The sequence below is a fragment of the Cadophora gregata genome (genome assembly GCF_030347475.1).
Source record: "Cadophora gregata isolate MNR1 chromosome Unknown scaffold_6, whole genome shotgun sequence".
Taxonomy (NCBI): Eukaryota; Fungi; Ascomycota; class Leotiomycetes; order Helotiales; family Ploettnerulaceae; genus Cadophora; species Cadophora gregata.
The window spans coordinates 1,295,389-1,320,522 of NW_026695929.1; the positions used below are offsets into that span (position 1 = coordinate 1,295,389).

At 39.8% G+C, this 25,134-nt stretch overlaps 5 protein-coding genes across 5 annotated transcripts; all 5 read left to right on the forward strand.

The window, feature by feature from the left end:
• The first annotated feature begins 299 nt into the window (after positions 1-299).
• ONS95_012244 (uncharacterized protein) lies at positions 300-1,879 on the forward strand. Its single transcript, XM_058505868.1, has 2 exons — positions 300-877; positions 930-1,879. The coding sequence occupies exons 1-2, from the start codon at positions 347-349 to the stop codon at positions 1,578-1,580; spliced, it is 1,182 nt and encodes a 393-aa protein (XP_058358391.1). The 5' UTR covers positions 300-346; the 3' UTR covers positions 1,581-1,879.
• A 957-nt stretch (positions 1,880-2,836) lies between these two features.
• Positions 2,837-3,076, forward strand: ONS95_012245 (uncharacterized protein; the record flags this gene model as incomplete). Its single annotated transcript, XM_058505869.1, has 1 exon — positions 2,837-3,076. One exon carries the CDS (start codon positions 2,837-2,839, stop codon positions 3,074-3,076), a length of 240 nt encoding a protein of 79 aa, XP_058358392.1.
• A 13,213-nt stretch (positions 3,077-16,289) lies between these two features.
• On the forward strand, positions 16,290-21,769 carry ONS95_012246 (uncharacterized protein; the record flags this gene model as incomplete). Its single annotated transcript, XM_058505870.1, has 2 exons — positions 16,290-16,376; positions 16,459-21,769. 2 exons carry the CDS (start codon positions 16,290-16,292, stop codon positions 19,594-19,596), a joined length of 3,225 nt encoding a protein of 1,074 aa, XP_058358393.1. The 3' UTR covers positions 19,597-21,769.
• On the forward strand, positions 21,770-22,240 carry ONS95_012247 (uncharacterized protein; the record flags this gene model as incomplete). The annotated part of the gene is made up of 1 exon (XM_058505871.1): positions 21,770-22,240. Exon 1 carries the CDS (start codon positions 21,995-21,997, stop codon positions 22,238-22,240), a length of 246 nt encoding a protein of 81 aa, XP_058358394.1. The 5' UTR covers positions 21,770-21,994.
• A 59-nt stretch (positions 22,241-22,299) lies between these two features.
• Positions 22,300-25,028, forward strand: GAS1_3 (1,3-beta-glucanosyltransferase gas1; the record flags this gene model as incomplete). The annotated part of the gene is made up of 4 exons (XM_058505872.1): positions 22,300-22,507; positions 22,581-23,364; positions 23,438-23,542; positions 23,595-25,028. The coding sequence occupies exons 2-4, from the start codon at positions 23,272-23,274 to the stop codon at positions 25,026-25,028; spliced, it is 1,632 nt and encodes a 543-aa protein (XP_058358395.1). The 5' UTR covers positions 22,300-22,507; positions 22,581-23,271.
• Between the last annotated feature and the right edge of the window lie 106 nt (positions 25,029-25,134).

Below are 25,134 nucleotides of genomic sequence, written 5' to 3' on the forward strand. Positions count from 1 at the left end.
CCCACCTTCTCGGTGGCGAGCCCGGATTGCCGGGCAGGTATGGTGATGGTGGAGTTCTTGCAGTTCAGGCAGACTATTCGAGTAGATCGAACGGCGCTGCATTCGTTCGCTCCCCCATGTGATCGTGAAGAGTGTGCGCAGAAGTTGCATGCGTATGTATGTACTGTGGGGGTGCGATTGAGTGTTTCTCGTTGAACTCCAACGAAAGGCGGCTGCTGAGGGCAGAACCCAAACAGGATAAGGCCCTTCTTGACGGGGAGGGATAAGGCAGCACCAAGCTTCAACATCGTCGCTTCAAGCTCAAGCTTCGCGCAACAACAATCCCATCCATCCATCAGCAGCAAATATGAAGCTCACAAACAGCTTCCTGTTGCCAATTTTCATTGGCGCAGCGTCTGCCGTAACTAATGCGAGCGTGTACATCTTCGAAGCGGCGATAAGATCATCCACTAGTCCACCATCTCTCACCCCAGAGCAAGCCAGATTAGTCTTCGCCCAACGCCTCGGAGTCTCACAGTATCATGGAATTGGAGATGCTAGTGATGCTACTCTTTCCTACGTCAACAAATTTGGAGGACAATATGAACCGCTGTTCCAGGACAAGACGGAGGTGGAAGTAGCAGAGCTCGTCCTGATTGTTGAAGGCGTATCTTTCGAAACTGGAGAACTTCTACTGAAGAAATGGTCCGCAATCGAGCCTGCATTTACCATATCCCACCCACCGTCAGGACTTGCGAATAAGCAGCTAGTATTCGATTTACAGAAGCAGTCTGGGCATGATAAGTACAACTGCTCACCGCGTAATGCCGTCAACCCGTTCGATACGAACTGCTGGAACGGGCGGTCAAATGCCATATATTTTGATTTGGCTACCAAGGTAGGAATATAGTTCAAGTCACAAACCTGCACCTGCTGATCATAGTACACAGGGCGAAAGTCAGATCGATGAATTAATGGAAGCCCAGGAAAGGTTTGCTCAATTCGCTCACAAGGCTGAGATGAACGTGCTTGTCGTTTTGATGCCACAGTCATCTCGAACATCAAAAAGCTCTAGCAAGCCGTACGGGTCCTACGACGTACCTACACAGGTGTCGTTTGGCAAGGTTCGCAGACAGGCCGCAGAGGAACCAATCACCGAAGCACCTGTGGCATCTACGCCACCAACATTCAACTCCAAGCAACTGCAGCCTTTTAATTCATCCAGTAACTCGACGTTCAAGCAGCTGCCTAAACTTCCACCACTCTGCCACACATCCAAGGATTCCTGTGAGTCCTCGACAAACAGTTGCAGTGGTCGTGGAACCTGCTTTAAAAAGTATTCGACCAGCAAGGCAGATTGTTTCACTTGCGGCTGCTCGAGAGAGTCATTCGTATTTGGTGGTAAGAAGTATTTCAGAGAGTCATCATGGGGCGGCTCGGCTTGTCACAAACAAGACGTTAGTGGTCCCTTCTGGCTCATTGGACTCTTCACCGTGGTCATAGTTGGAATTGTCAGCTGGGGAATCGGATTGATGTACAGTATCGGAGAGGAAAAGCTTCCAGGTGTGATTGGGGCTGGTGTTTCGAGCAAGACAAGGTAGAAAGGTCTCTTGTACGATGTGACAGGCACATATCCGCCGATTTGTTTACTCGGCGAAAGCTGGTGGCGTTTAGAAGATTGTACTTATTGAAGGGCCAAGGAGGTGTATAGATCTATGGTATTATTACAGCTGGCTAGGTAGGGTCTGTTGTCGCAGGTGTGTCACAAGCGAGATATCGAAGCGAGGTGAGATTGCATGACAAGGTACCTGATGAATCTGGGAATTCAGCAATGGCTATAAAGGCCCTGCGCGTGATATGGTAGCTATTAGAACGACCAATGGAAATCTTAGCTCGAAGTCCCTCTTATGGAGCATGCTTTGTTCGTTTCGTCTTTCATTGTCCTCATCTTATCCAAAAAGTCAGGTAAAAATTGCAGATTTATGGTCCGGTTCGGCTGATCGATTTTCGATTACATCTCTGAACAGTAGATCATTCTACTGCCGTTCATATCAGAAAAAGTGGCGGAAAGATACACCAAGTGAGGTCGCTTTTCACAAGCTATAGGCATAGGTTGAAGTTCCAGTTCAAGCACGTCATATCTGTGTTGTTAAATTCTCTACGGTGTGTTATTGCATCGACGTGTGCTGGACATCGTAGATTGCGAAGGGAAGCTTGGTTTTTACCGCACCGCCGGGTGGACACTTCCCGGGTGGTATGGTCCCGGATTCTTGCTGTATGATAGTTCAACAACTGTACTGACAGTTTAGAACATGACTTACTGCGTTCATCACTCTCCTTGCGTCCAGATACGCTACATTCGCTCAACGTTTGCCATCGGACAAGAAAACCAGAGAAGGGCAGACTCTCCGGCGGTGAATTAACAGGCCGATATCGACAGAACACGAAAATCTGTTGAGCTGTGTGGATATCAACATTTGTTAATTAAATCTTTCCAAATTTGATCACCTAAGGAGACACCTCTACCATTCTTGAAGTTGTTTAAGGATTTTTACGATTTTGTGGATTTGTAGTTAAGTACTTATGACCGCCGGAGAGGGCAGACCAAGAAACGAGCTAGAAATCAACCGCAATGGGTCCCTGTTTCCCTCTCTTATATTCAGCCACAGATTTGGATCGACCCAAAAACGCAATGATCTTTTATGTGGAGAGTTCACCAGCTATGGTTTTGTTGTTGTCAGTACAGAGCAAGGAGATGGAAGTGGTCTACGGAATTTTGTGGTTTTGCTAAAAGCGGCATGGTTGACAATCAGAAAGTGGATTCAGTCGTCATGCAATGAAGAAGGTACATACGAAGATGTATCATGTTCTTTTGAAGAACAATGCTGGTGCTATTCTATCGGGTAAAGGACAGGGGCATGATGATGCACTTCATCTTGACCAGGGACTCTTACGTCTTGCGGAGATCGAAGACTGGAATCATGTTATGGCAATCACTCATGGTGGTGTTAGGGTGAACCTACCCGAAGCTAGTTTGGGTTGTGAGGAGACTGCCTCTGTAGGAGAAAGTCCAATAGCTCAACGGGGAATCAACTGAAATCTATGGACGAACTAGCCCAACCTCTAACAAGTTACCACGCTTGGCCATTTACTCAGAGCATAAGGATCGTTTGCAATACATTGGCCGTGGCGTCGTCTATAACAGCAGCTATGTGGACCTCCGAAAGTTGAACCTCGTCACTGTATCGATCCCCCTTTACTGGCTATCAACAGTGAAGCAAACATGTACGGGCCAGACCACGAGTCACTTCACGCCTTGCAGTCGGCAGGTCCTCTTTCTCCGTCGAGCCAGTCTCCTCTTCCAGATGACTGTCGATCCCGGCCGGACGATTAACTCAACGTCAACGCTCAGTAGTTTTGAAGATGATTGTGCCCGCGCCGACGTCTGTTCCGAATCGCGGCACAAATAACATCTCCTCGAGGTAAACACTCCAGCAAGGCTGCCTTCCGAAAATCGGCAGATGACAACTGGACTGCGATCCGATTGCGTATTTCCATGAGATACGAATTTCTTTGAGACTACAGCAGATTCTGCGACATAAGAGGGAAAAGATGAGGCAGCAGCTATGAATTACTTACCAGGAGATCCGCATGGATATTCACTGGAGGAAATGGAGGGATGGCAGCATGGAGAGACATCTGGATGTATATAGCTCCCACAACGAGGGAGGTGGAAATCAATGGACTAATACCGGAAGGAGTGAAAGAATCATCAAAATGATGGGGTGAAGTGGTTGGGAGCGAAGAGGCTAAATGCAGCGACAGCATCGTGTAATAAAGTAAAGGTGTATAAGGGGGATTAAGTAACAAAGTTCAGAACTATGTACTTCAGAAAAGTTGCCTATTTTAGAAATCTTACTAAGGAAGCTCTGTGTCTTTAGAAAAACCTTGATATCTCTACTTATAAAATATACAGTTAAAACCCTTATAAGCTTATAATTTAAAATTAAATTACAAAGTATAAATCATATACTTCTATATATTTTGTAAAACTGACTTAATAAAAAAGTATATTATTTAAGTAAGATATCTAATAATATATAATATTTAAGAGAGGCTAAAACGATAACTTAAACTTAGGGTTTAAAGTATAAGATACTTATAACTAAATATCCAAATCCGAAGAATATATAAGTTCTGTGCATTTAACAAAATAAAGTATAGCGGCGAACTCAGTTCATATGAAATACGCAGTTACTAAATCCCCCTATTGAGAGGTGGCGGTCTGACGTCTTCTTGATCAGGAGAGCGGCGCGCGAATGCTGAACATAAGGCATATATGAGTTTGTGGAAAAGCACCACTATGGACTTGTGGAACGAGAATACGAAGCCCTGAACAGATGCTCCGAATACGTCTCAAGAGGTCTGTCCCGAGTTCAAAAGAAAAGGCAGACATATCCAATATGTTGAACACTCAAAAATCGTTCAGATTAAAGGCTAATATCACTCACAATAACAAACTTTTCGTTTGTCCCCAGCACTAAAGATCGAGAGGATTGCAATAATAGCTCATGCAACTTGCACTCAGCTTTGGCTGCACTTCTCTGTAGCTGGTAGTGAGACATTTGGTCTGAAACAGTCCGAAATGCTGGCCTGTCACTTCGTATTCAAATCACAAGTCGTGAACGGCTTGCCCCGACAGAAGCCACATGCAAGACATGTGAGATAAGCAAGGCTTGTCATCCCATCCCCTCATGTTTTTATGATTCCAATTCGAACAAGAAACACGTTGCACCTGTGCCTTAAGGCCGGCCAGCTGCATCAAAGCTCTGGTTGTGGGAAGATACAAATTCAAACTCGTTTCTGTCCAACGATCAGCAAAGCGGAGAACCGCTCCTTCGGATTCCGCCTTGTCTGGCTTGTGTCACCTCGCGGGTCTGATAGCGTCCGATATTTTCCAACTTTTAACTCCCCGAGAAGCTCTTAACCCGAGCTAGCCTTATTATTATCCTAGGTCGTGGTTGTGGTGGTGGTGGAGGTGGTGCTGTCATTGTTGTGTGCTCTCACAACTTCACAAGGAGTCACTGTGGCGAGAAAGGTGGGAGGATATGGTGTAGCGCTCATTGGAATATTTCGCTGTTTGGCATTTGTCTATTGGACTGACGAAGACACAAGTTTCAGACTTGACATATGTGATACTCTGTTTCACATCGCAAGGTTGAGATCGCCTTTTTTTCTTACCTATAGCCCTGTCTTTTGATATAGCTATTCTTTAGTTTAGCGTGATTCTTTAGTAAATAATACTAACTTACTAACTTTTATTATAGACCCTACTAAAAGATAGTAACTTAGAATTATAACTTTTATAACTCTATTAAATCTTTATTAATTTTCTTCAGAATTAAGTTATTTTAAAGCTCTTAAACTTCTCTTCTTATTTCTACTTAATATTCTCGAATATACCTTTAAAGAAAGCTCGAAATAGTTAAGTAAAAGCTTCTAAAAAGAAGACTTTATATACTCTACTTCCTTTACTACTAGTAGTACCTAAAATAAGTCTTAAACTTAATATAAGTTAAACTAATAGTTCTTCTATTAGTTCTATTATTAGTACTTTAGCTCTTATACCTAATTTAAGTATAAGAGTAGTTATACTAACTATAAGATTAGTAGAACTTCTATTACTATTTCTCCCTTTACTTTCTAAGCTTTTATTAATCTTATAAGCTCTCTCCCTACTAGAACCTCTTATTATATAGTCTCTTATACCTCTATAAATTAAAATATAAGCTATAAAATTTAAGATTTAATAGTACCTTAATAGTATACGAATAAGTAGTATAATAAAGAAAGTAATAAATAAGCTAAAAATTAGAGTTACTTATAAATCTATTAAGGAAGCTATAGAGATATTAGTAGATACTATGATTAAGTTAAGAGGTATTTCTCTACTATAGAGAGATTATACTTACTAGTATAATACCTATAGAACTATTTAAAACCCTATAGAATATAATACTATTAATAAGGCTAATTCTAACTACTTTATTAAATAAGCTCGAATTATAAGGAAATTAAAGTAAGGAAAGCTTTAAATATACTTTAATATTATATAAATACCTTAAGATATAGTTCGATTACCTTAGAAAGACTCTCTTACTTTAAAAGCTTTAGTTATTATTATTCCGAAGCGTATATATTAAGATAAGGAAAGCTTAATAGTAAAGAAGCTATATATTATAACGACTTATTTTTTAGAGGAAGTTAAAAAGAATTAAGAAGCTGAAAAAGGAACTATATATAAGATTATAACTACTATTTAGATATAATAGGCTTATAATATTAGTTCCTATTATTATACTACTTGATTTTACTTTATTAATAATAGTAAATACTATTACCTTTCCTTAGATAATTTAAGGCGTTAAAGATATAATATTAAAGATAAATTAACTATAATTAATAAACCTTATATTCTTTATTAAGTTAACCTCTCTAAAGAGCTTATAGTTTATTTAGAGCCTTTATTATTAAAAGCGTAAGGGAAAAAGAAGTAATAGAAGATATATTATAACGAATAGTTATTGTTACGGACCCCTTGGCGCTACAGTTCAGTTAGCACCTATATAATAATAAAACTATTAGTAGTACTATAGGGGTATTAGTACTAATAAGAGAGCGGTACTATTAATAGAGTAGTACTAGCTAGGGAATAATATAAGGCAAGCGAGTAGTACTACTATATACTCACACTTTAGTAGTAATAATTACTTAGATTATAGTAGATAATAGGTTATATAATAGATCCTTAGATCCCTAGATCCCCTTATAAGAAAACAGATCTAAAGATCTAAGGATCTAGTATCCTAAGGGATCTAAGGTGAATAAAGGTTCTATATAAGACTAGTATATCTACTATTAGATAAGAGCTTTATACTTAACTTTAAATAGTATTCTAATACTTAGTAACTATCTTCTATCTATATAATATACTTACCTCTCGATTATTAGAGATTAACTATAGCTTTCTGTATTTATAGTAAGTAAATACCGGATTATTATACTTTAAGTACCTTCTTATTAGAAGTACTAACTTATGAAGATAATATATCCTCTATTAAAGGATCGTTGTTAAGTGATAACCTAGCTACTACTAGGACTCTTAATACTAAAAATATACCTAAGATCACTGCCCCGGATCTCTATAGCGGAGACTGATCTAAGCTTAGAGTATACTTTATATAAGTTAAGCTTTATATAAGCTTTAATAGTTATTAGTTTACTATAGAAACTAATAAAGTCCTTTAAGCTTTATCCTTTCTCCGGGGATCTACTTTTAACTAGATTAAGACCTTCTTCTTAGACTATATTTAGAACTAAACTAAGGATAGGAAAGTCTTTATAGTAATAACTAAGAAATCCTAGAAGATCTTTATAACTTTTAAAGGTTTTAAGTATAAGATTAACTATATCTTTAGCGATATTAATTAGAACTATACTACTGAATAGAATATCTAGAACTTAAAGTAAGTTAGGTTAGCGACTATATATATTACTACCTTCTAGTAATTTATAAATTAGATTAGCTAGAATAATAACACCTTTTAGGTATAATACTATAAAGAGTTAAAAGATAGAGTAAAAGATAAGATAGTAAGATTAGATACGCTTACTAACTTATAAGAACTTATTAAGATAGCTATTAAGATTAATAACTAAAATTATAAGAGGGCACTTAAAAAGAAAAGCTAATACTACTCCGGAATATATATATACTAAGGAAAGGAGAGTAATAATAAGAAACTATTCTACCTTTAGGAAATAGAACTTAATATAATATTCCGGAAACTAAGTTATTAAGGGAAGCTATATAGTAGTAAGTTATCTAAGAAAGTTATAAGTAAGCGATAAAAGAAGAAGCTATACTTTAAGTATAGCTTCCCCGGTTATATAGCTAGCTCTTATTAATAAAAGAAGTTATAAATAGATAAGAAATATACTAATATAATGGGATATAGCTCTTATAACAAACTAACCTAATAACTCGCTATAATATATTAATATATAACTATAGATAAGCTCAAGGAAGATTATATCTATACTTAGTTAGGTGACTCTAGTAATAGCAAGCAGGATTCTGTGAGTATTATAAGTCCGCTCAAGGAGAACGTCGTTAGTACGCCTCCTAAGGACTATATATATTAAGATAATAATAGCTCTAGGCCGGATAATAATATAGAGCTAATACTAAGTAATAGTAAGAAAGAAGCCTAGGAGCTAGAGTAGACTCCGGAACTAGGGCTACCTTAACTTAAACTCTTAGGACTAAAAGTAAGTGAAATTTAGGAAGTTACTTAAAGGGAAGAAAGCTTATATTAGGTTAGCTATAACACTTACTACTAGACTAATATAGCTACTAGGGTTACTTATTAAGAACCGGGCCTTATTAGCTTAAAGGGTCTACTATAGGGGGTAAAGTATGAAGTAGTCTACTGGGACTATAAGCGTATCAGATAGAGGATAGCCGGCAGCTAGGAAGGACTAATAACCTTTATATAGTACTTACTACTCTAGAATATTATTATTCTTAATATTAATACGCTACTAGAGGTAAGTAAGAAATAAGAAATTATAGCAGAAAACCGATATAATAGGATATAGGTCTATATTAATAATAATAGTCGATACTATTATAAGATATATAACCTAGTAATATATACTAAACTCGGGATAGGGCTTATATATAAAGTTAGCCTAAGCTATAGTAATCGAAAGGTATAGGAGAGTATCCTTGACTATAGTGTATACTAGGAGTACTTCTATGTATAGTAACTTACTACTATTAGGGATAAGTATCTTATATTAGAAGTTAAAATCAAGGGAGTTAAGCTTTAGGTAATAGTAGACTCTAGGGTATAAGGGAACTTTATATCTCCTACTATTATACTTAAATACTACCTATTAACTAAAATAAAAGATAAGGGATACTATCTAGTACTAGCAGATAGTAAGATTACCTCTAAGGGACTAATCGAGGTCTAGACTACTCTAGTTTATATAGGTATCGCTAAGTACTCTGAAATAATCTAGTTTAATATTATTAGGATTAGAAGGTACGATATTATCCTAGAGTTATTATAGATAGAAAAGTATAACCCTATTATTAATTAGTAGATAGGAAAACTTAAGTTTAGTTAATACTAAGACTATTATTATCTACTAAGAATAGAAGTAGTAAGTATTCGAGAGGTTAGCGCTACCTCTAAGGAAGAGCTTAGATACTAAGATAAGGGTCTACTAATAAAGGATATACTATTAGTATATAAGAAGTTTATAGTACTATTTAAGGAGGAATAAGGTATTAAGGCTTTACTGAAACACTAAGACTATAATTATTAGATCAAGTTAGAACTAAGTATTAAACTGATATTCTAACTACTTAGGGAATATTTAGCGACAGACTTAATAATAATTAAGTAATATATTAATAAAAACCTAGCGAAGAGATTTATCTAAGAGTCTAAATCTCTATAGGGGAGTAATATCTTATTTATAAAGAAGAAAGATAGAGGGCGACAAATATATATTAACTACTATTAATTAAACGATACTATAAAGAAGGATTATTATATACTACTATTAGCTAAGGAGCTACAGGATAGACTCGTTAGAGCTAAGATTTTCACTTAGCTTAACTTATAAGGAGCGTATAACCTTATTAGGATAGCTAAAGGTAAAGAAGAAAAAATAGTATTTTATACTTATTTCAGTTATTATAAGTACACGGTTATACCCTTTAGCTTAATTAATATACTAGTTATATTTCAGCGTCTAATTAATAATATTTTATAGCTATACTTAGACGTAACGTGTATATACTATTTAGACGATATATTAGTCTACTCTAAATCAGAAGAGTAATATATAAAGGATATTATAGCTATTCTCTAAAGGCTAGAAGATACTTACCTATTACTTAAACTAGAAAAGTATAACTTCTATATAGATAAGGTTATCTTTTTAAGCTATATAATTACTACTACAGGATTAGCTATAGATCTTAAAAAGATTAAAGTAATTATTAAGTAGATAGGGCTTATAAATATTAAAGAAGTATAATTATTCCTCAGGTTTACTAACTTCTATAGGCGATTTATTAAAGATTACTTGAAAATCGCCGGGCTACTTATAGAGTTAACTTATAAGAATAAGGAATTCTACTAGTCTAATAGCGTATAAAAAGTATTTAAAGTACTTAAAGCGACTTTTATCGCGGAACTAGTACTTACTTCCTTTACCCCTAATAAAGAAATACGTATAGAAATAAACTCTTCGGACTACACTATTAGAGCTATACTTAGCTAGCCGGGTGAAGATAGAAGATAATAACTAGTCGCTTACTATTCGCGGAAACTATTACTAGTAGAACTTAACTATAATATATATAATAAGGAGTTACTAGTAATTATAGATATAATACGCGAATAGAAGGTCTACTTTAAAGGCGCTGCTTATAAGGTATAGATCTTAATAGATTATAAGAATCTTATTTACTTTACAACTACTAAGGAACTGAACTAATAGTAAGTTTATTAGTACGAAATACTCTCTATTATTAAGCTTCGAATTTCTTATATTAAGAGAACAGAAAATACTTAAGCTAATACTCTAAGCCGGAAACTAGAGTACTTTATAAATAAAACTTATAAATCCTATACTATATTACAGAAAGATAGCGATTTATTAGTTATTAATAGCTAATAGCTAGCTGCGATAAGATAACTAGTTATAAAGAAAATCTAGAAAAGCTATACTAACGACTTAGTTATAACTGAATAGTAGCGCTAACTAAGCGAAAAGTTCTCCTTCTTCTTAGAAGGAACTCTCTTATTCTAAGGATAAATCTATATACTTACTAGGGATAGGATTAAATTTATTATATACTAGTATAAGTTACCTGCTTATAGATACTAGGGGGTAGCTAAGATACTATCTAGGCTATCTAGGGAATACTACTTCCTAAGTATAAGGAAGGTAGTTAAAGACGTGGTAATATTATATAATATATATATCCGGAATAAGGCTATATACTATACTCCGTATAAACTTATAAAGTTACTAATAATACTACCTCGCTTATAGAAATTAATCGCTTTAGATTTTATAGTCGAGCTATTACTCTTAAGAGATTTAATTATAGGAATCGTATATAACTCGATCTGTGTAATAACAGATAAGTTTATAAAGTATATATATATAGTACTAGTACTTAGGATATAGGACGCGCTTATAATAGCGCAGGTATTCCTTAGAATAATCTTTATAAGCTATAGAATACCGGATAAGATTATCTTAGATAGAGATAAGCTCTTTATCTTAAAGTTCTAGAAAACTCTTATTATACTCTTAGGAATAAAATAGAAAATATTAACTATATTTTATCCTTAGACTAATATATAGATAGAACGAATTAACTAGATAATAGAGACTTATCTTTAGTATTATATAAACTATAAGTAGGATAACTAGGTGTAACTGCTCCTACTTACTTAGTTTATATATAATAGCGCGGATTAAGAGACTATTAGAGTATTACTATTCTACGCGAATTATAAGTATAATCCTATAGTATATAATCTACTAATAACTAGTTAAGGAACTACGTAGGAAGCTATACTATAGGTAGATAAGCTTAAGTAGCTCTATAAAGAATTATCAGCTAATATTCTCTTTATTACGTAGAGATCTGCGATCTACTATAATAGAAAGTGTAATATAAGACTAATACTTAAGAAAGGAGATAAAGTCTACTTACTTAGAAGGAATATTATAACTAAGTAACTAAGTTATAAATTAGATTATAAGAAGCTAGGACTATTCAGGATTACTAAAGTCAAGGGACTAGTTAATTATTAACTAGCTCTACTAAAGATAATAAATATTTACCTAGTATTTTATATATCTCTCCTTGAACTAGTACCGCTAGAAGCACTACCGGCTCCTATTACTGAAATATAACTAATTAATCTAAATACTAAATATAAGGTAGAGGTTATTCTTAATTATTAGTATTTCTATAATAAACTAAAATATCTAATTAAATAGAAAGGGTACTTATAATTAGAAAATACTTAGGAACTTAAATCTAACCTCTACTACCTTAAGCTTCTATAGGGATTCTATTAAAGAAATCCAGGTTTACTTAGAAGAAAAGGAACCTAAGGTTAAGAGCTAGGCCCTTAAAGAAGAATACTAAGTAAGTATTAGGTTCGAAAGTAAGGAACTAAGAAGTAAGATTATCCTTAATAAGCTTAAAGCGAGGCGTTAGAGGGCGAGTAGAAGTCACGGTTTTTCCTATCTTAAACTAATATATAAGTTATTTAAGAGTAAACCTCTTAATATACCCTAAGGTATTATAATTATAATACTTTAAGCGAATATACTTAGAGTATTATTTCGAAATAGATAAATCTAAGAAGTAGGTATAAGAAAAGCTATAGTAGAAGAAATAAAGCTTTATAAGTTATATAATACACTTAATATAAAGCACAAGCTAGATACTCTGTTTTTTCTTTATCTAAGTAATACTTAATTTCTTTATAATACTAGATATAATAAATAAAAAAGATAGTTATTAGTAACTATCGACGTTTCTTAAGGTTATACTTAAGCGTAGGGGATCACGCTAAGCTAAGAGAGGGATAATATTACGGACCCCTTAGCGCTATAGTTTAGTTAGTACCTATATAATAATAAAACTATTAGTAGTACTATAAGGGTATTAGTACTAACAAGGGAGTAGTACTATTAATAAGGTAGTATTAGCTAGGGAATAATATAGGGTAAGCGAGTAGTACTACTATATACTTATACTTTAGTAGTAATAGTTACTTAGATTATAGTAGATAATAAGTCACGTGATAGATCCCTAGATCCTTAGATCCCTTTATAGGAAAACAGATCTAAGGATCTAAGGATCTAGTATCCTAAGGGATCTAAAGCGAACGAAGGTTCTATATAAAACTAGTATATCTACTATTAGATAAGAGCTTTATACTTAACTTTAAATAGTATTCTAATACTTAGTAACTATTTTCTATCTATATAATATACCTACCTCTTAATTATCAGAGATCAACTATAGCCTTCTGTATTTACAGCGAGTAAATACCGGACTATTACAGTTATCTCTAGAATAATATTAATTAGCTTATACCTCTTATAGATACTATATTAGTCTCTAAATACTTTCCTATATTAATATCTACTAATACTACTCCTTTTAACGTAGTTTTTATACGCTAGTAACCCTCTAAGTAGTTATTCGCTAGCCTTTTACCCTTAGCTAAATATAGCTTCTTTAGTATATAAATACATAGCTCTAAGCTTTAATTACTATATATTCGATTATAAGAACGAGTTAAAAGTAAGTTTATATTAATAGCAGATCTATAGGAATCGAGTTTATTCTATAATAATAATTTAGAAGTAAAGGAAGTATTATTTACTTTAAAATCGTTCCTTTATTAAGTTATACCTCTAATTATAGCTTTAGTAGCTTCTTACTTTAGTTTTACTATTAAAACCTTCGTAGAATAATAATATAATATTAATATAGTTAAAGATATATCGATTTTAAAGGTAATAGAGCTTAGAATAAAAGGTAGTATTTTAAAGACGATTTAAAAGCAATTAAAACTATTTAAGAAGTGGTATAATTAATAGGCTCTTATTTAAGAAGATAATGAATTCGATAAAAGTAAAGATAAGAGTAATAATAAAGAATATAAGGAGTAAGTTTCAGTAGTATTTATAACTATAGTTTCTATATAATTTCTATTTAATTAACTCTTATTCTACTTTCACTTCAAGTTTATTACCTTCTTTAATTAGTATGCCTTAATAGCTTAAATAGTGAAAGTAGCTTTTAGCTCTATATTTAGCGTTAACTCTTACTTTAATTAACTTTATAGCTATTATTAAAAACTCTCTAAATTCCTCTTAAGTATACTTACTCTAGTATTAATATCTCTTAATCTATGATTTTAGGTCTATAAAGCTCTCTTTAATAGAGTTAAAAAAGAGGTAATATAAAAGGAGATATTTAAGTTAAAGACTAAAGGTTATATAAAGAGCTAATACTTAAGAGTTATTATAGATTAATATATTATTTATAATTACTACTTTAATTCTAAGCTCTATATATTTAAGTAAGATACTCTTTTCTAACTATTTAGTAAAGATTTTAGCTATAATTAAGCCTTAGTATATTAATAGCTAATAATAATTATAAAGTAAGTATATAAGAAGAATCAACTATCTTATTAACTATTTAAGTACTTTCTGAACTTCTATAGAAGCTCCCTTAAGAGCTTATCCTCTACGCCTATCTATTATACGCTTATTATAAGCTAATTCGTTAATAAAGTATAAGTCCTAGGCCTTTTAAAACACTATCTTTCGCCTCTAAACTATAATTAATTCGTTATTCCTTTAACTTATAAAAACCTTAAGTACTTTCTTAATATAATTAAGCTTTTAAAGAGCCTTAAAGACCTAATTAACTAATATATTAATTTCATAGGCCTTTTATAAATATACTATAATTTCGTTCTAATATAAATCCGGCTCTCTCTTAAGTAACGCCTTAATATATTTACTTATATTATTAGTAATAATAATTAAAGAGTTATAATAATAACGTTCTAAAAGTAATATCTAATAATCTAGAGTCTATTTCCGCTTATATATTATCTTATATATTATTCCGAACTCTTTAGTAAGAGCTCGTAAGTTAATATTAACTCTATAAGATAATATTCGATTAATATTTAATACTTTCTAAGCTAATAAGTTTAAAGCTATAATATTAGATAATTTATAAGCTTAAGTTTAAATATTTAAAGTAAGAGCTTTAAAATAACTTAATTCCGAAGAAAATTAATAGAGATTTAATAGAGTTATAAAGGTTATAATTCTAAGTTATTATATTTTAGTAAAGTCTATAGTAAAAGTCAGTAAGTCGGTGTTATTTACTGAAGAATCACGCTAAACTGAAGAATAGCTTATAGGGGACTATGGTACATACGGGAAAAGGTACGGCACGGCCCCTTCAACCTCGCAGCCTCGGATCCAACCACGGTGAGGAAAGGTTAGGGACCAGTACCTACCCTACAGAGGTAGAGTCTACTGTAGGTAAATTTACGTAGGCTAACTTCCAGTATCTACTGTATAGCGATCGTCCCAGGGCTGCAGTGTATGGGCACTGTGACTCCGTAACTTACAGTACTGTACCTGTAGTACCTTACTGTACTGTACCTAGGTCTGGAACATCGTACCCCTCCTCGCCCTCCCAAAATAGCCACACAATCTGGGACATCCCTGTTGGTCCCAGTGACGTTTGCGCGCCAGGCCTGGCCACCTCAGGCAAGTGCAGGTCGCTGACTGGGCTGCCAGGCTGTGCCATGCCCTCCCCACCCCTCCTGTAGGTACTACTGTACTGTATTCAAGCTCCAGCTCCTGTTTTCCCTACCTACTGCACATCATTGCTGTCGCTGGCTTGACTACTGGCCAGATAATCAGATCAGATCCGCCGCTCTAACAAATTCTTGGCCCTCTTCGACGTGCAGGCGCCTCCTAAAAACTGGAAATCTGGACACCTGGGATGGCCAAGCCGTCCCGGGCTGCCAGCAGGTCAGCTTCCGTTCGCGAGATAGTGGACGAGCGTGTGCGCCCCTACTTCCAATCCAGCGCCAGAGCACTGCCAGTGCCAGTGCACAACAGCACCTCAGACTTTCGCTCTTCGTGTCTTGTTTTTCTTCTTCTTTCTTACTATCTACCTATACATCCGTACCTAGCTCTGCCCTGTCTACCCCGATTAGCTACTTTGGCAAGTCGCAATCTCTCTTGTTCTCCAGATCAGCCGTGAAGTAGATTTCGTCGTTGCGTTCCCTCTCGTTCCTCTTCATCTCTCGTCGCTCCGCTTCATTTCGCGCCAGTCGCAGACACTCGTTTACAAGCTCGCCTCATTCGGGCAACCAATACTGACGTTCGTACCTGCGGTTATTCCTCTATCAATCCCTTCTTTTCTGGGCTTGTGCGTGGTGTGACGGCATATCCCAAACCATTTCCTACAGCCCAAGCAGTGTCAGATATAACAACGAGAAAGACGGTACCTGCCGCTTCGAGTCAGCCGATTATTCACCTACACAATATATTTGTGTATAATACTTTATCTCAGATACGGCACTGGTCCAAGCAAATCGTATTACACCATTAGAGGCAGCTCGAGCTGTCACGGTGTAGCCGCTATGGCTACCACTGACAAAAAGAGCAAATCAGGCTTGGGCAGAAGGAACACATTCCAAAAAATGCTTGATCTGGAGCAGAAGAATAAGGTGCGTCGGAAAATGAAATCCTAAATCTGCCACCTATCGAGCCAATCTTGAGTCAGTCTGAGTTGACAACACTCTCCTTCAGGTCAACCGTATGCGAGCCTCTTCCACCTTTCCAGCCGCACCTACAAGTACACCTCGAAGCCCACCGCCTCCGAGGTCGAATTCGAGCCAGAGCCCTCTATTACCCATGCCATCGATGGATCGTGCGATGACGGCTCCGCTTTTGACTCTTCCTATGCCACCTCCGACGTCTTCGAGCAATGGTGTCTCGACAAAATACGTGGTGAAGTCTAGTGGAGTTGTGGTTCGCCAAGAGAAAGAATCGAGTGATGCTGAATCAAATGCCTCCTCGATTTGCCGTTCACCTGGTTGGGAAGACTATAATGGAAAGAAAAGAAAACAGGCAAAGGAAGAAGAAAGAGAGCAGAAGAGGAGGGATACGGAAACAACAAATGGGCAGGTTCCGCATACACAGCAGGCGCGAAAACCCGAAAATCCAAGCACGCAAAGTCCAAATCGTTTGAGCAAGGCGCCGTCCCCGAATAAGAGGCTCACCAAGATGGCTATCTCAACGGATCGGTCTGCGTCCGCTCCGACAATACCGACTTTGCCCACCATGGCAAGAGGCAATGTGAAAAAGGAGGACAAGACAGTGTCAGAGAAGGCGAAGAGGGGCAGTCTTGATATTGGCTTGAAAGGATTAAGATCTGCTACACAAGCGATTGCAGTTCCTTGGAAGTCGTCACAGAACTCCTCGTCCTCAAATATGCCCATAGAAGACGTGCCATCAACGAGGAAATCCTTCTCGAGGAAACCAGGGGCTTACAATGATGGAGGCTTCATTGGCGGGCTCAAACTTGAGCAGTTCAGGCAGACCGAAACTGTTGTAACGCAGCAAAACAAAGATGAGCCTAAAAAGGTTGAGTGGAATGTTGAAGCCCAGGAACTCTCGCATAGCGACAGTGATCCAACCGCACGAGGAGCTGGTGTCTCGAGTAGCGGCATGTCTATGGCGGGTTCTTTTCGTCCTATTTCGATACATGAAGATTCAGTCCAAAATCCGCAGCAATGGGATACAGCCTATGCACAAGCTACAATTGCAGCTCGTGGTCTCGATAGTCCTGCAAAGGCCGCGGAGGACAACACCCCAATTATGGAACGAAACATTCGCAAGATTCACAGATCCCATCCACCTACGCCGAGATATTTTCCGGCCGACAGTGAAGACTCGCGACCATCGCAGCGCGAAAACTTTGATGGCTGTCGATCTCGTACTGTGGAATGTAAGAACGGTCAGGTTCATACACAGTCTCCCAACGTCTCACCATCACGGGACCATCAACTTGTTCATGACCGTAATACTAGAAGAGCAGACCCCCAGCCGACGAACGATCCAAAGTCTCGGAAACCTGAGCCTCATTCCAGCCAGCCAATTGCACCTACAAAAAAGTCATATCCGCCAGAATCGCGCGGTCGGGCTGACTTTGTTCGGTATCGACGTCAGGAGGAGGTGGCCAATGCGGCCAGTGCTTTGAAGGACGAGAGCGATGTCTCGGATGCTGCTACAGGCCCCAAGAAACCCAGATCGCGGCGAGGCTCTTTTTCGTCATTGTTTTCCAGATCCCGAAGCCGCACACGCAGCTCAAGTGAAGTACCAAATACAACCAGCTTCAGTACAATTGGGGCTCCTACCAAAAAGGATTCCCCAGCCACGACCAGCTTCAGCAGTGTCGGAGGCACCAGTAAATCAGCAACTAGCAATGCCAAGACATCAGGTGTTTTCCTCGACGAGGAATACGTGCTCAATCAACTTCACCTTGAGCTCAATACAAAGGCTTCGGAAAGTGCTGCTCTAAGTCACAAAAGAGCTTCGTCGAAAGGACCATCCTTCCAGGGCCTTAGAAGTGCTGCGAAATCCGCTTTCTCCAGACACTCGATCGCCGCTTCGGAGCCGCCAACAGGCATTGGCAGCTTCACGGCTGCACCTAAATTACCGTCATCCAAGCGTGCTTCCTTGGAGGCTACCAGTCCTCACATCTCTTCACTAATGAAAGTTGACAGTGCTGCTGCACAGTCCATAACTCCACGAATCATTCAAGATTTTGCGCTTCCCAAACTTCCTAGCCGTTCCCCAGCCCGCTCTCTAGCGCGCTCTCCAGTACGATTCGAAAAGGAGTCTGAAAGAAGCTCGAGAAATTCTACACCAAAAGCTCTCACGGGAAGCAATAGTCAGTCAAATCACTCGAGGTCAGCTACCGATTCCAGTGAAGATTATTCTACTCTTGACGAGTCTTCCAACATTACAACCCCAAATGTGTCTCGGCCTCAGTCTCAGAAAGACTATTTTTCACTCAAGGGTGAATTGAATGGCAGCGGAGATGCATCCGTAAACATTTCTGGCAGCACTTTGCAAGGCTTAAATAATGCCACTTCTACAACTCACATGCCGTTGAAGGACACTGTCAGTACTCGCGACAGTTGGCGTAGAACAAGCGCAGATTTAAATCATATGGAGGATGAAGATCGCCTGAAAACACCGACCGAGAACAATGCAACCTTGGACTCCACGACTACGCACGCGAACAACTCAAGTCCTCGTGTACTTCGATTTCCATTGACGTCTCCGATAGACACCAGCGATCTTAAACGTAAGCCTAGTCTTTCGCACTCTACCTCGACCCCCGAGTTGCAGGATCTCTCGTTTCTACCTGCTCTCAAACACCAACCCCTCACCCGTCCCCCGAAGGGCAAGAGGAAGCTCGCACATCCAGCGAACCCCCAGCACGCCTCTAAATCACCTGAAGAAGCAGCCAAGGCGCTTGTTTGGCCCCAACCTATCCCCATTCCCACGACGAAATCCGAGGGGTCATCCCCCACTTCACCTCAATCTTCGCAGTACCTTCACAATGCACGCCTCTGCATTCCCGGTGCTCATTCACCGCCAAAGACCAGCTCTCCACCTGGTCCGCACCATCCAAACGGACCCGATCCTATCGCCAAGATGTTCGTAGTCTGCTGCCAATGCAAGTACTTCCATGACATGCCCAGTAAAATCTATGAATGTATGGTGAAGCCAGACAATGTTGTTATGGATAAAGACTTGGGTGTCAGTGGCGTTATCAGCACGAATGTAAAGTGTCCGTGGTGTGGACATGGAATGGGTACGAATTGCTGTGCTGGTTATGCCGCGGTGGTATATCTGAGAGAGAAACTGCACTAAGGTGTAAATCTGGGACGTTGTTCAACGTGTATAGGATGGGAGATCAATGGCGCAAGGGGCAACGGAGCGGGTGGAGTCCTTTGGGCTGGATGACGTGGAAGGTCATTGAAATGACAACTCGAACACTTCAGGGAATCTACAGGTAATTGAGATATATGGGGATGAGCATATACACATCTTGTGAACATCCGATAATGAATAGTAGTCAGAATATTCTCCTGCAGTCTCGACTGGACTCCCCGAAAAGTTTACGAAGCAAGCAACAAAGGGATCAGTGCGGTGGGCGTTAATTAAGTAATCCCCCTTACCAGCGAAGGCAATGCAGATGGAAAACAACACGAGTACCATGAACGGAGTTTCAACGGACTAGCCTCCGAAATCGCTAATATTGATGATGTTAGGATGTTTAGCTGATCACTATTACATCTCGTAGCTGTTGTAACTTGAAAAAAGGGAGCTCGCTTAAATATCGCCCCACTGTTTAATATATTCCATTGTTTACCCCTCGACCCATGCAATATCAACACGTCGTCTCCCAATTGGAGTAGAACAGAACAGCAAGGTCTCGAGGCAAGTGAAGATGTGGTTATAAGGCTCGCAATTTAAGTCTTTCTCAGCTCTTACCTGCTTTCCCACGTTCCTTCGTTGCCGAAGCTACAACTATCCCAGCAATCTTCCGGCTACTTTCTTCGCAACAGCTCGTCCTTGATATTCATACTTCCGCGTCGCTCTACCTAAGCAATAAATAATAAACCATTATTAGAAGAAGTAGCAACACTGCTGCCAATTCATCGAGTACCACTTCAATGGCTTAGTTCGCCTCCTCCTGCTTCCCTCTTCCTTCTTATAGAGCAGTCCAGGTTATCTCCTGGCGTCTGCTGGTCCAGTTGTCCCATCCTATCTGAGTGGTATTGCGAAGATGGGTTTTGGAGATATTTCACGCAGTAGTGGCTTGGTACGTGACATATTCGGTCTCTCTTTCTCATGTCACTTTCTCCAATCATGGAGTCGCTCTGACACCCACCCCAATATGCGTACTCTCACTGCTACTCAACCGGTAAAGTGGCAGCCAAGCAAGAACCACTCTTCCCCGACTGTGGTACTTAGGAGTGATTTCTCCAATTGCAACTTGATCTCGACAACTGTTACTTTGAAAACTGGCGTGTGCTGTGGTAGAGAACAAACAGTTCTTGGAGAATTGCTTTAGCGCTGCTGTCTGGAACAAAAGACTCCTCGTCGATGTTGTGGACGTCATCCGCCAGTGGGAGGGAGTTCAATTAGTCTTTACTGTCCAACCACTTCTCTTGCAACAATTTGTCCAGCAATAGCAAAAAGCAACGGCAGGATCCGGTTCAACACCCAGCCCACAGAAAATTACCTCCCCCTCTCCAACAAGCAGATCAGCAACAGCTGGTCCAAGAACTAGCTGCTATCGTCCGATAAAAGAAGCAGACCGTCCTGCTGCGTCCGATTCTCCACCACACTTCCTAGTCCAACCCAAGCTCCAGCCTCTGGTATTCTATCATCCCCTGCCCCCTGCTTGTCCTTCGGCTCGTCCTTTTCCTTGTCCACACCCGCCTCGTTTTCCCTGGATATCTTCAGCATTTACTCCATCTCCTCCGTATCACTTCCCTCTGTCCCTGACTCCGACTCCTGCGACGAGGCTACGGAAGTTCGGTGGCTTGGCCAGTCAGGTCAACCTTGTTGTGCGGAAGTCGGTGGTATCGGCTTGTGGTTTCTGTAGGCGCGTTCGTGTTGTAGTGTTTTGGGGCCCTCGGCTGGTGTTGTCAGGAGATGAAGTCGGTGGTACTGAATTTGTGTCCTTGGCTGGCGGCTCCGATGCTGTATTTTTGCTTCTCTTGGTGTTTGTTATCCCTTTGATACACATTTCCATAATGAAAATTTATTATTTTCATACTTCCTGTCGAAAGAAGTAAACGCTTTTGATTTTCCTTCCCTTGATCCCTCACTCTGTATGCTGGATGTAATAAGTCGGTTCGAAGAGGGGCATTTGATTTCAGGAGATAGTCACGACTGTTCTGAGTATAGTAAGATGTCTGGGTCAAGTAAATCTGCCCATCAAATCCTGCTAGCAAATAACACAAACCGGCGCAGACAGCAAGTAAATTATAACGTCTTTGGCAATTCAGTGCTCATTAAAATAGACTCTTGTACAAGCTTGGGCCAAAGGATAAAAAACTTCCCTTCAGCTTATCCTGCCATTACAGTACTCTCTTGGCTGGGTTCAGCCAACCCGGGCCGGGTGCTTCCGGCTGGATGCCGAGACGACGGGCGAGGCAAGGCAAAGCTTGATCCGGGGTTTCAAGCACCAAGCACGACGGGAGTGGTGGAGAGTTCAGGGAAGCTTCCCTTGGTTCCCTTGAGGTTCCAGGGTCAAATGTTCTTATCGCCTTGTCGCTCCACTATGAAGCCCCCTCATGTCGTCATCGGCGGTCTTGTCTGTGGTGTTGATATTGGCATTCATGTGCATATGGATATGGATATGGATATGGATATGGATATGGATATGGATATGGATATGGATATGGATATGGATATGGATATGGATATGGATATGGATATGGATATGGATATGGATATGGATATGGATATGGATATGGATATGGATATGGCTTGGATATGAATATGAATATCAGTTACCATACGTTGCTTTGTTGATGTACTGTGACCGTGGATTACCGACTCACCTGCTCACGCGCTGTGGTGCCTGGCTAAGGTACTTTACCTACCTATTCCAGAATTGATTTTGGAAGCAGGGGCTGCAGTAGGTAGGGTAGTCAGGCGCTGTAAATTACATCCATTGTAGGTGCCCACTAGGGAGGTATCTTGAGTACCTTAGGGAAGGTATGGAGTACGCTCCCACAACAACTCCGCCGCCGGACTACCTAAGGTAGGTAACCTTACCTAGCGTGCCTAGGTACCTACCTACGCACCATACCTTAGCTTATCTCCAGTCAGAGTAGAGTACGGCCTACCTACTTCTACCTAAATCTACCTACCCTACGAATACGGAAGGACACGTAATCGAGGCAATTCATTTCTAGGTACCTTAGGTATCCGACTTAGTGCAGTCGTGTTCAACACGAATACCTAGATAAACGACCCTCCAGTCTGGCGGCACAGAACGGCCAGGCTATCACTAATATTCCACCTTCGTTACCACCTGGTCCACCTCTCGTCAGCACGCCACCACGCTACAGCTCTCTCGGTCTGGGCTGCGATAGAGTGCGCCACTGCCCGTCGTACCTACTGTAGGTAGGTACGGTAGGGTATTTACCTTACCTACCTCACTTGGATTTGGATTGGATCGCATTTAGCCAACCAAACCCAGGGTGATGCGAGACCTGCGACCCTGCCTCTTCCGTGTTGGTGGACTTGATCTGATCTGATCTAGATCTAGATTTCTTCACTATTATTATTCCGTCCCTTCCCTCCCCTATCCTTCCGTTTGGTTTTCCCTTCCTCCTTCCTACCATACTATTTCACCACTCACTCGCTCACCTTCCCTCCCAATCCCAATCACAATCCCAAGCTTCGCCGCGACTACCACAAGCGCTTCTTCTCTTCGGCCTGTCGTTTCCCTCCATTTGCTGGCATTTGCGCCGTGACTCTCTTTCAACTCTACGGACACGCCAATAGACACAACCCGCCGCCATGGTCAAAGTAATCCCTCTCGTGTCGGTGTTGACAGTGGCGACAGCACTCTTCAGCACTGCATCTGCCGCGCTTGACCCAGTCGTCATCAAAGTAGGTCAATCCGATGAAGAAGATCTGGCGTCTCGGAGGGAAAATGAAAAAAACTCCTGGTTGACAAGTACAGGGCTCTAAATTCTTCTATAAGACCAATGGCACCCAGTTCTTCATCAAAGGTGTTGCTTATCAGCAAGGTGTTGGCCAGAATGGTGGTGGATCCACCGATGGAAATGTAAGATTACACCTCACACGTCCCCTCAAATTTCGCTGACACGATCTTCCAGACCGGATATACCGACCCTCTCGCAGATGTGACAACCTGCCGTCGAGATATTCCGCTCCTCCAAAAAGCCGGCGCAAACACTATTCGCACCTACGCCATCGATCCTACCAAAGACCACACACAATGCATGCAATTGCTGGATGCCGCTGGAATTTATGTGATCAGCGATTTGGGAGAACCAAATTTGTCTATCAATCGCCAAGATCCTGAATGGAATGTCGAGTTGTTGAATCGCTACAAAGCTGTTGTTGATTCTCTAGCCAACTTTACGAATACCATTGGATTCTTTGCTGGAAACGAGGTTCCCAACAACTTGTCATATACAGGATCTTCCGCGTTTGTCAAAGCCGCAGTCCGTGATACAAAGGCATACATCAAGTCCAAGGGATATCATGCAATGGGCGTTGGATATGCGGCTGACGATTTACCATCAGTCCGTGCCAATGTTGCCGCCTACTTCAACTGCGGACCTACTGAAGATCAAATTGACTTTTGGGGATACAATATATACGAATGGTGCGGAAATTCAGACTACGTTACTTCTGGATACAAGGATCGCGTTGCCGAGTTCTCGGAATACTCTGTCCCATCTTTCTTCGCTGAGTATGGTTGTAACACCCAGGGTGGTGGAGCAGCTGGTCGCAAGTTCACCGAGATACCAGCTATTTATGGCTCCAACATGACTGAGGTCTTCTCAGGTGGAATTGTCTACGAATTCTTCCAAGAAGAGAATGATTATGGACTTGCATCGGTGGACGGATCTTCTATCAGCACTCTCGCCGACTACGCTCCATTCTCCTCACAACTTAATGCTGCCACGCCTACTGGTGTCAACTCCGCAAGCTACAATCCAACCAACACAGCTGGTCAATCTTGCCCAGCCGTCGCTTCAACCTGGGCCGTTGCGGCAACCGGTCTTCCACCTACTCCAAACCAATCTGTTTGTGACTGTATGATGGCCTCCCTTACCTGTACGGTCAACACCAAGAACGTCAATGACACGCAATTGGGTGATCTTTTTGGACTAGTTTGTGGTTACAATGACGGTAAAGCCTGTACAGGAATTCTGACTAATACCACCTCTGGACAATATGGGGCCTACTCCATGTGCAGCCCATCAGAGAAGCTCTCTAATGCATTCGATACTTATTATCAACAACAGAACAAGGCTTCCACCGCCTGCGATTTCGATGGGGCAGCCCAGGTTGTCAAGGCTGCAGGTGCCGCGAGCAGTTGTTCAAGCATCATTGCCGCAGCTACATCCGGAGGCGCAACTATTCCAAGTGGATCCGGATCTGGTTCAGCTACCTCGACCAGCAAGAAGAGTGAGGCGACTGGAATGGTATTCAGTGCAAGCTTGGGTATGGGCAAATACGTCGCAATCGGTTTCACACTTGTTGCTGTTCTTTCTGGAGCCGGCATGATCCTGTTGTAGTTAAGTCGAGGAGGTTGGATTGAATGATAATGGGTAGGATCGCTGGGTTTATATTCATAATAAACCTTAGTGTGTGATAATGCTATGGTTTCAGCGCATTACTGAT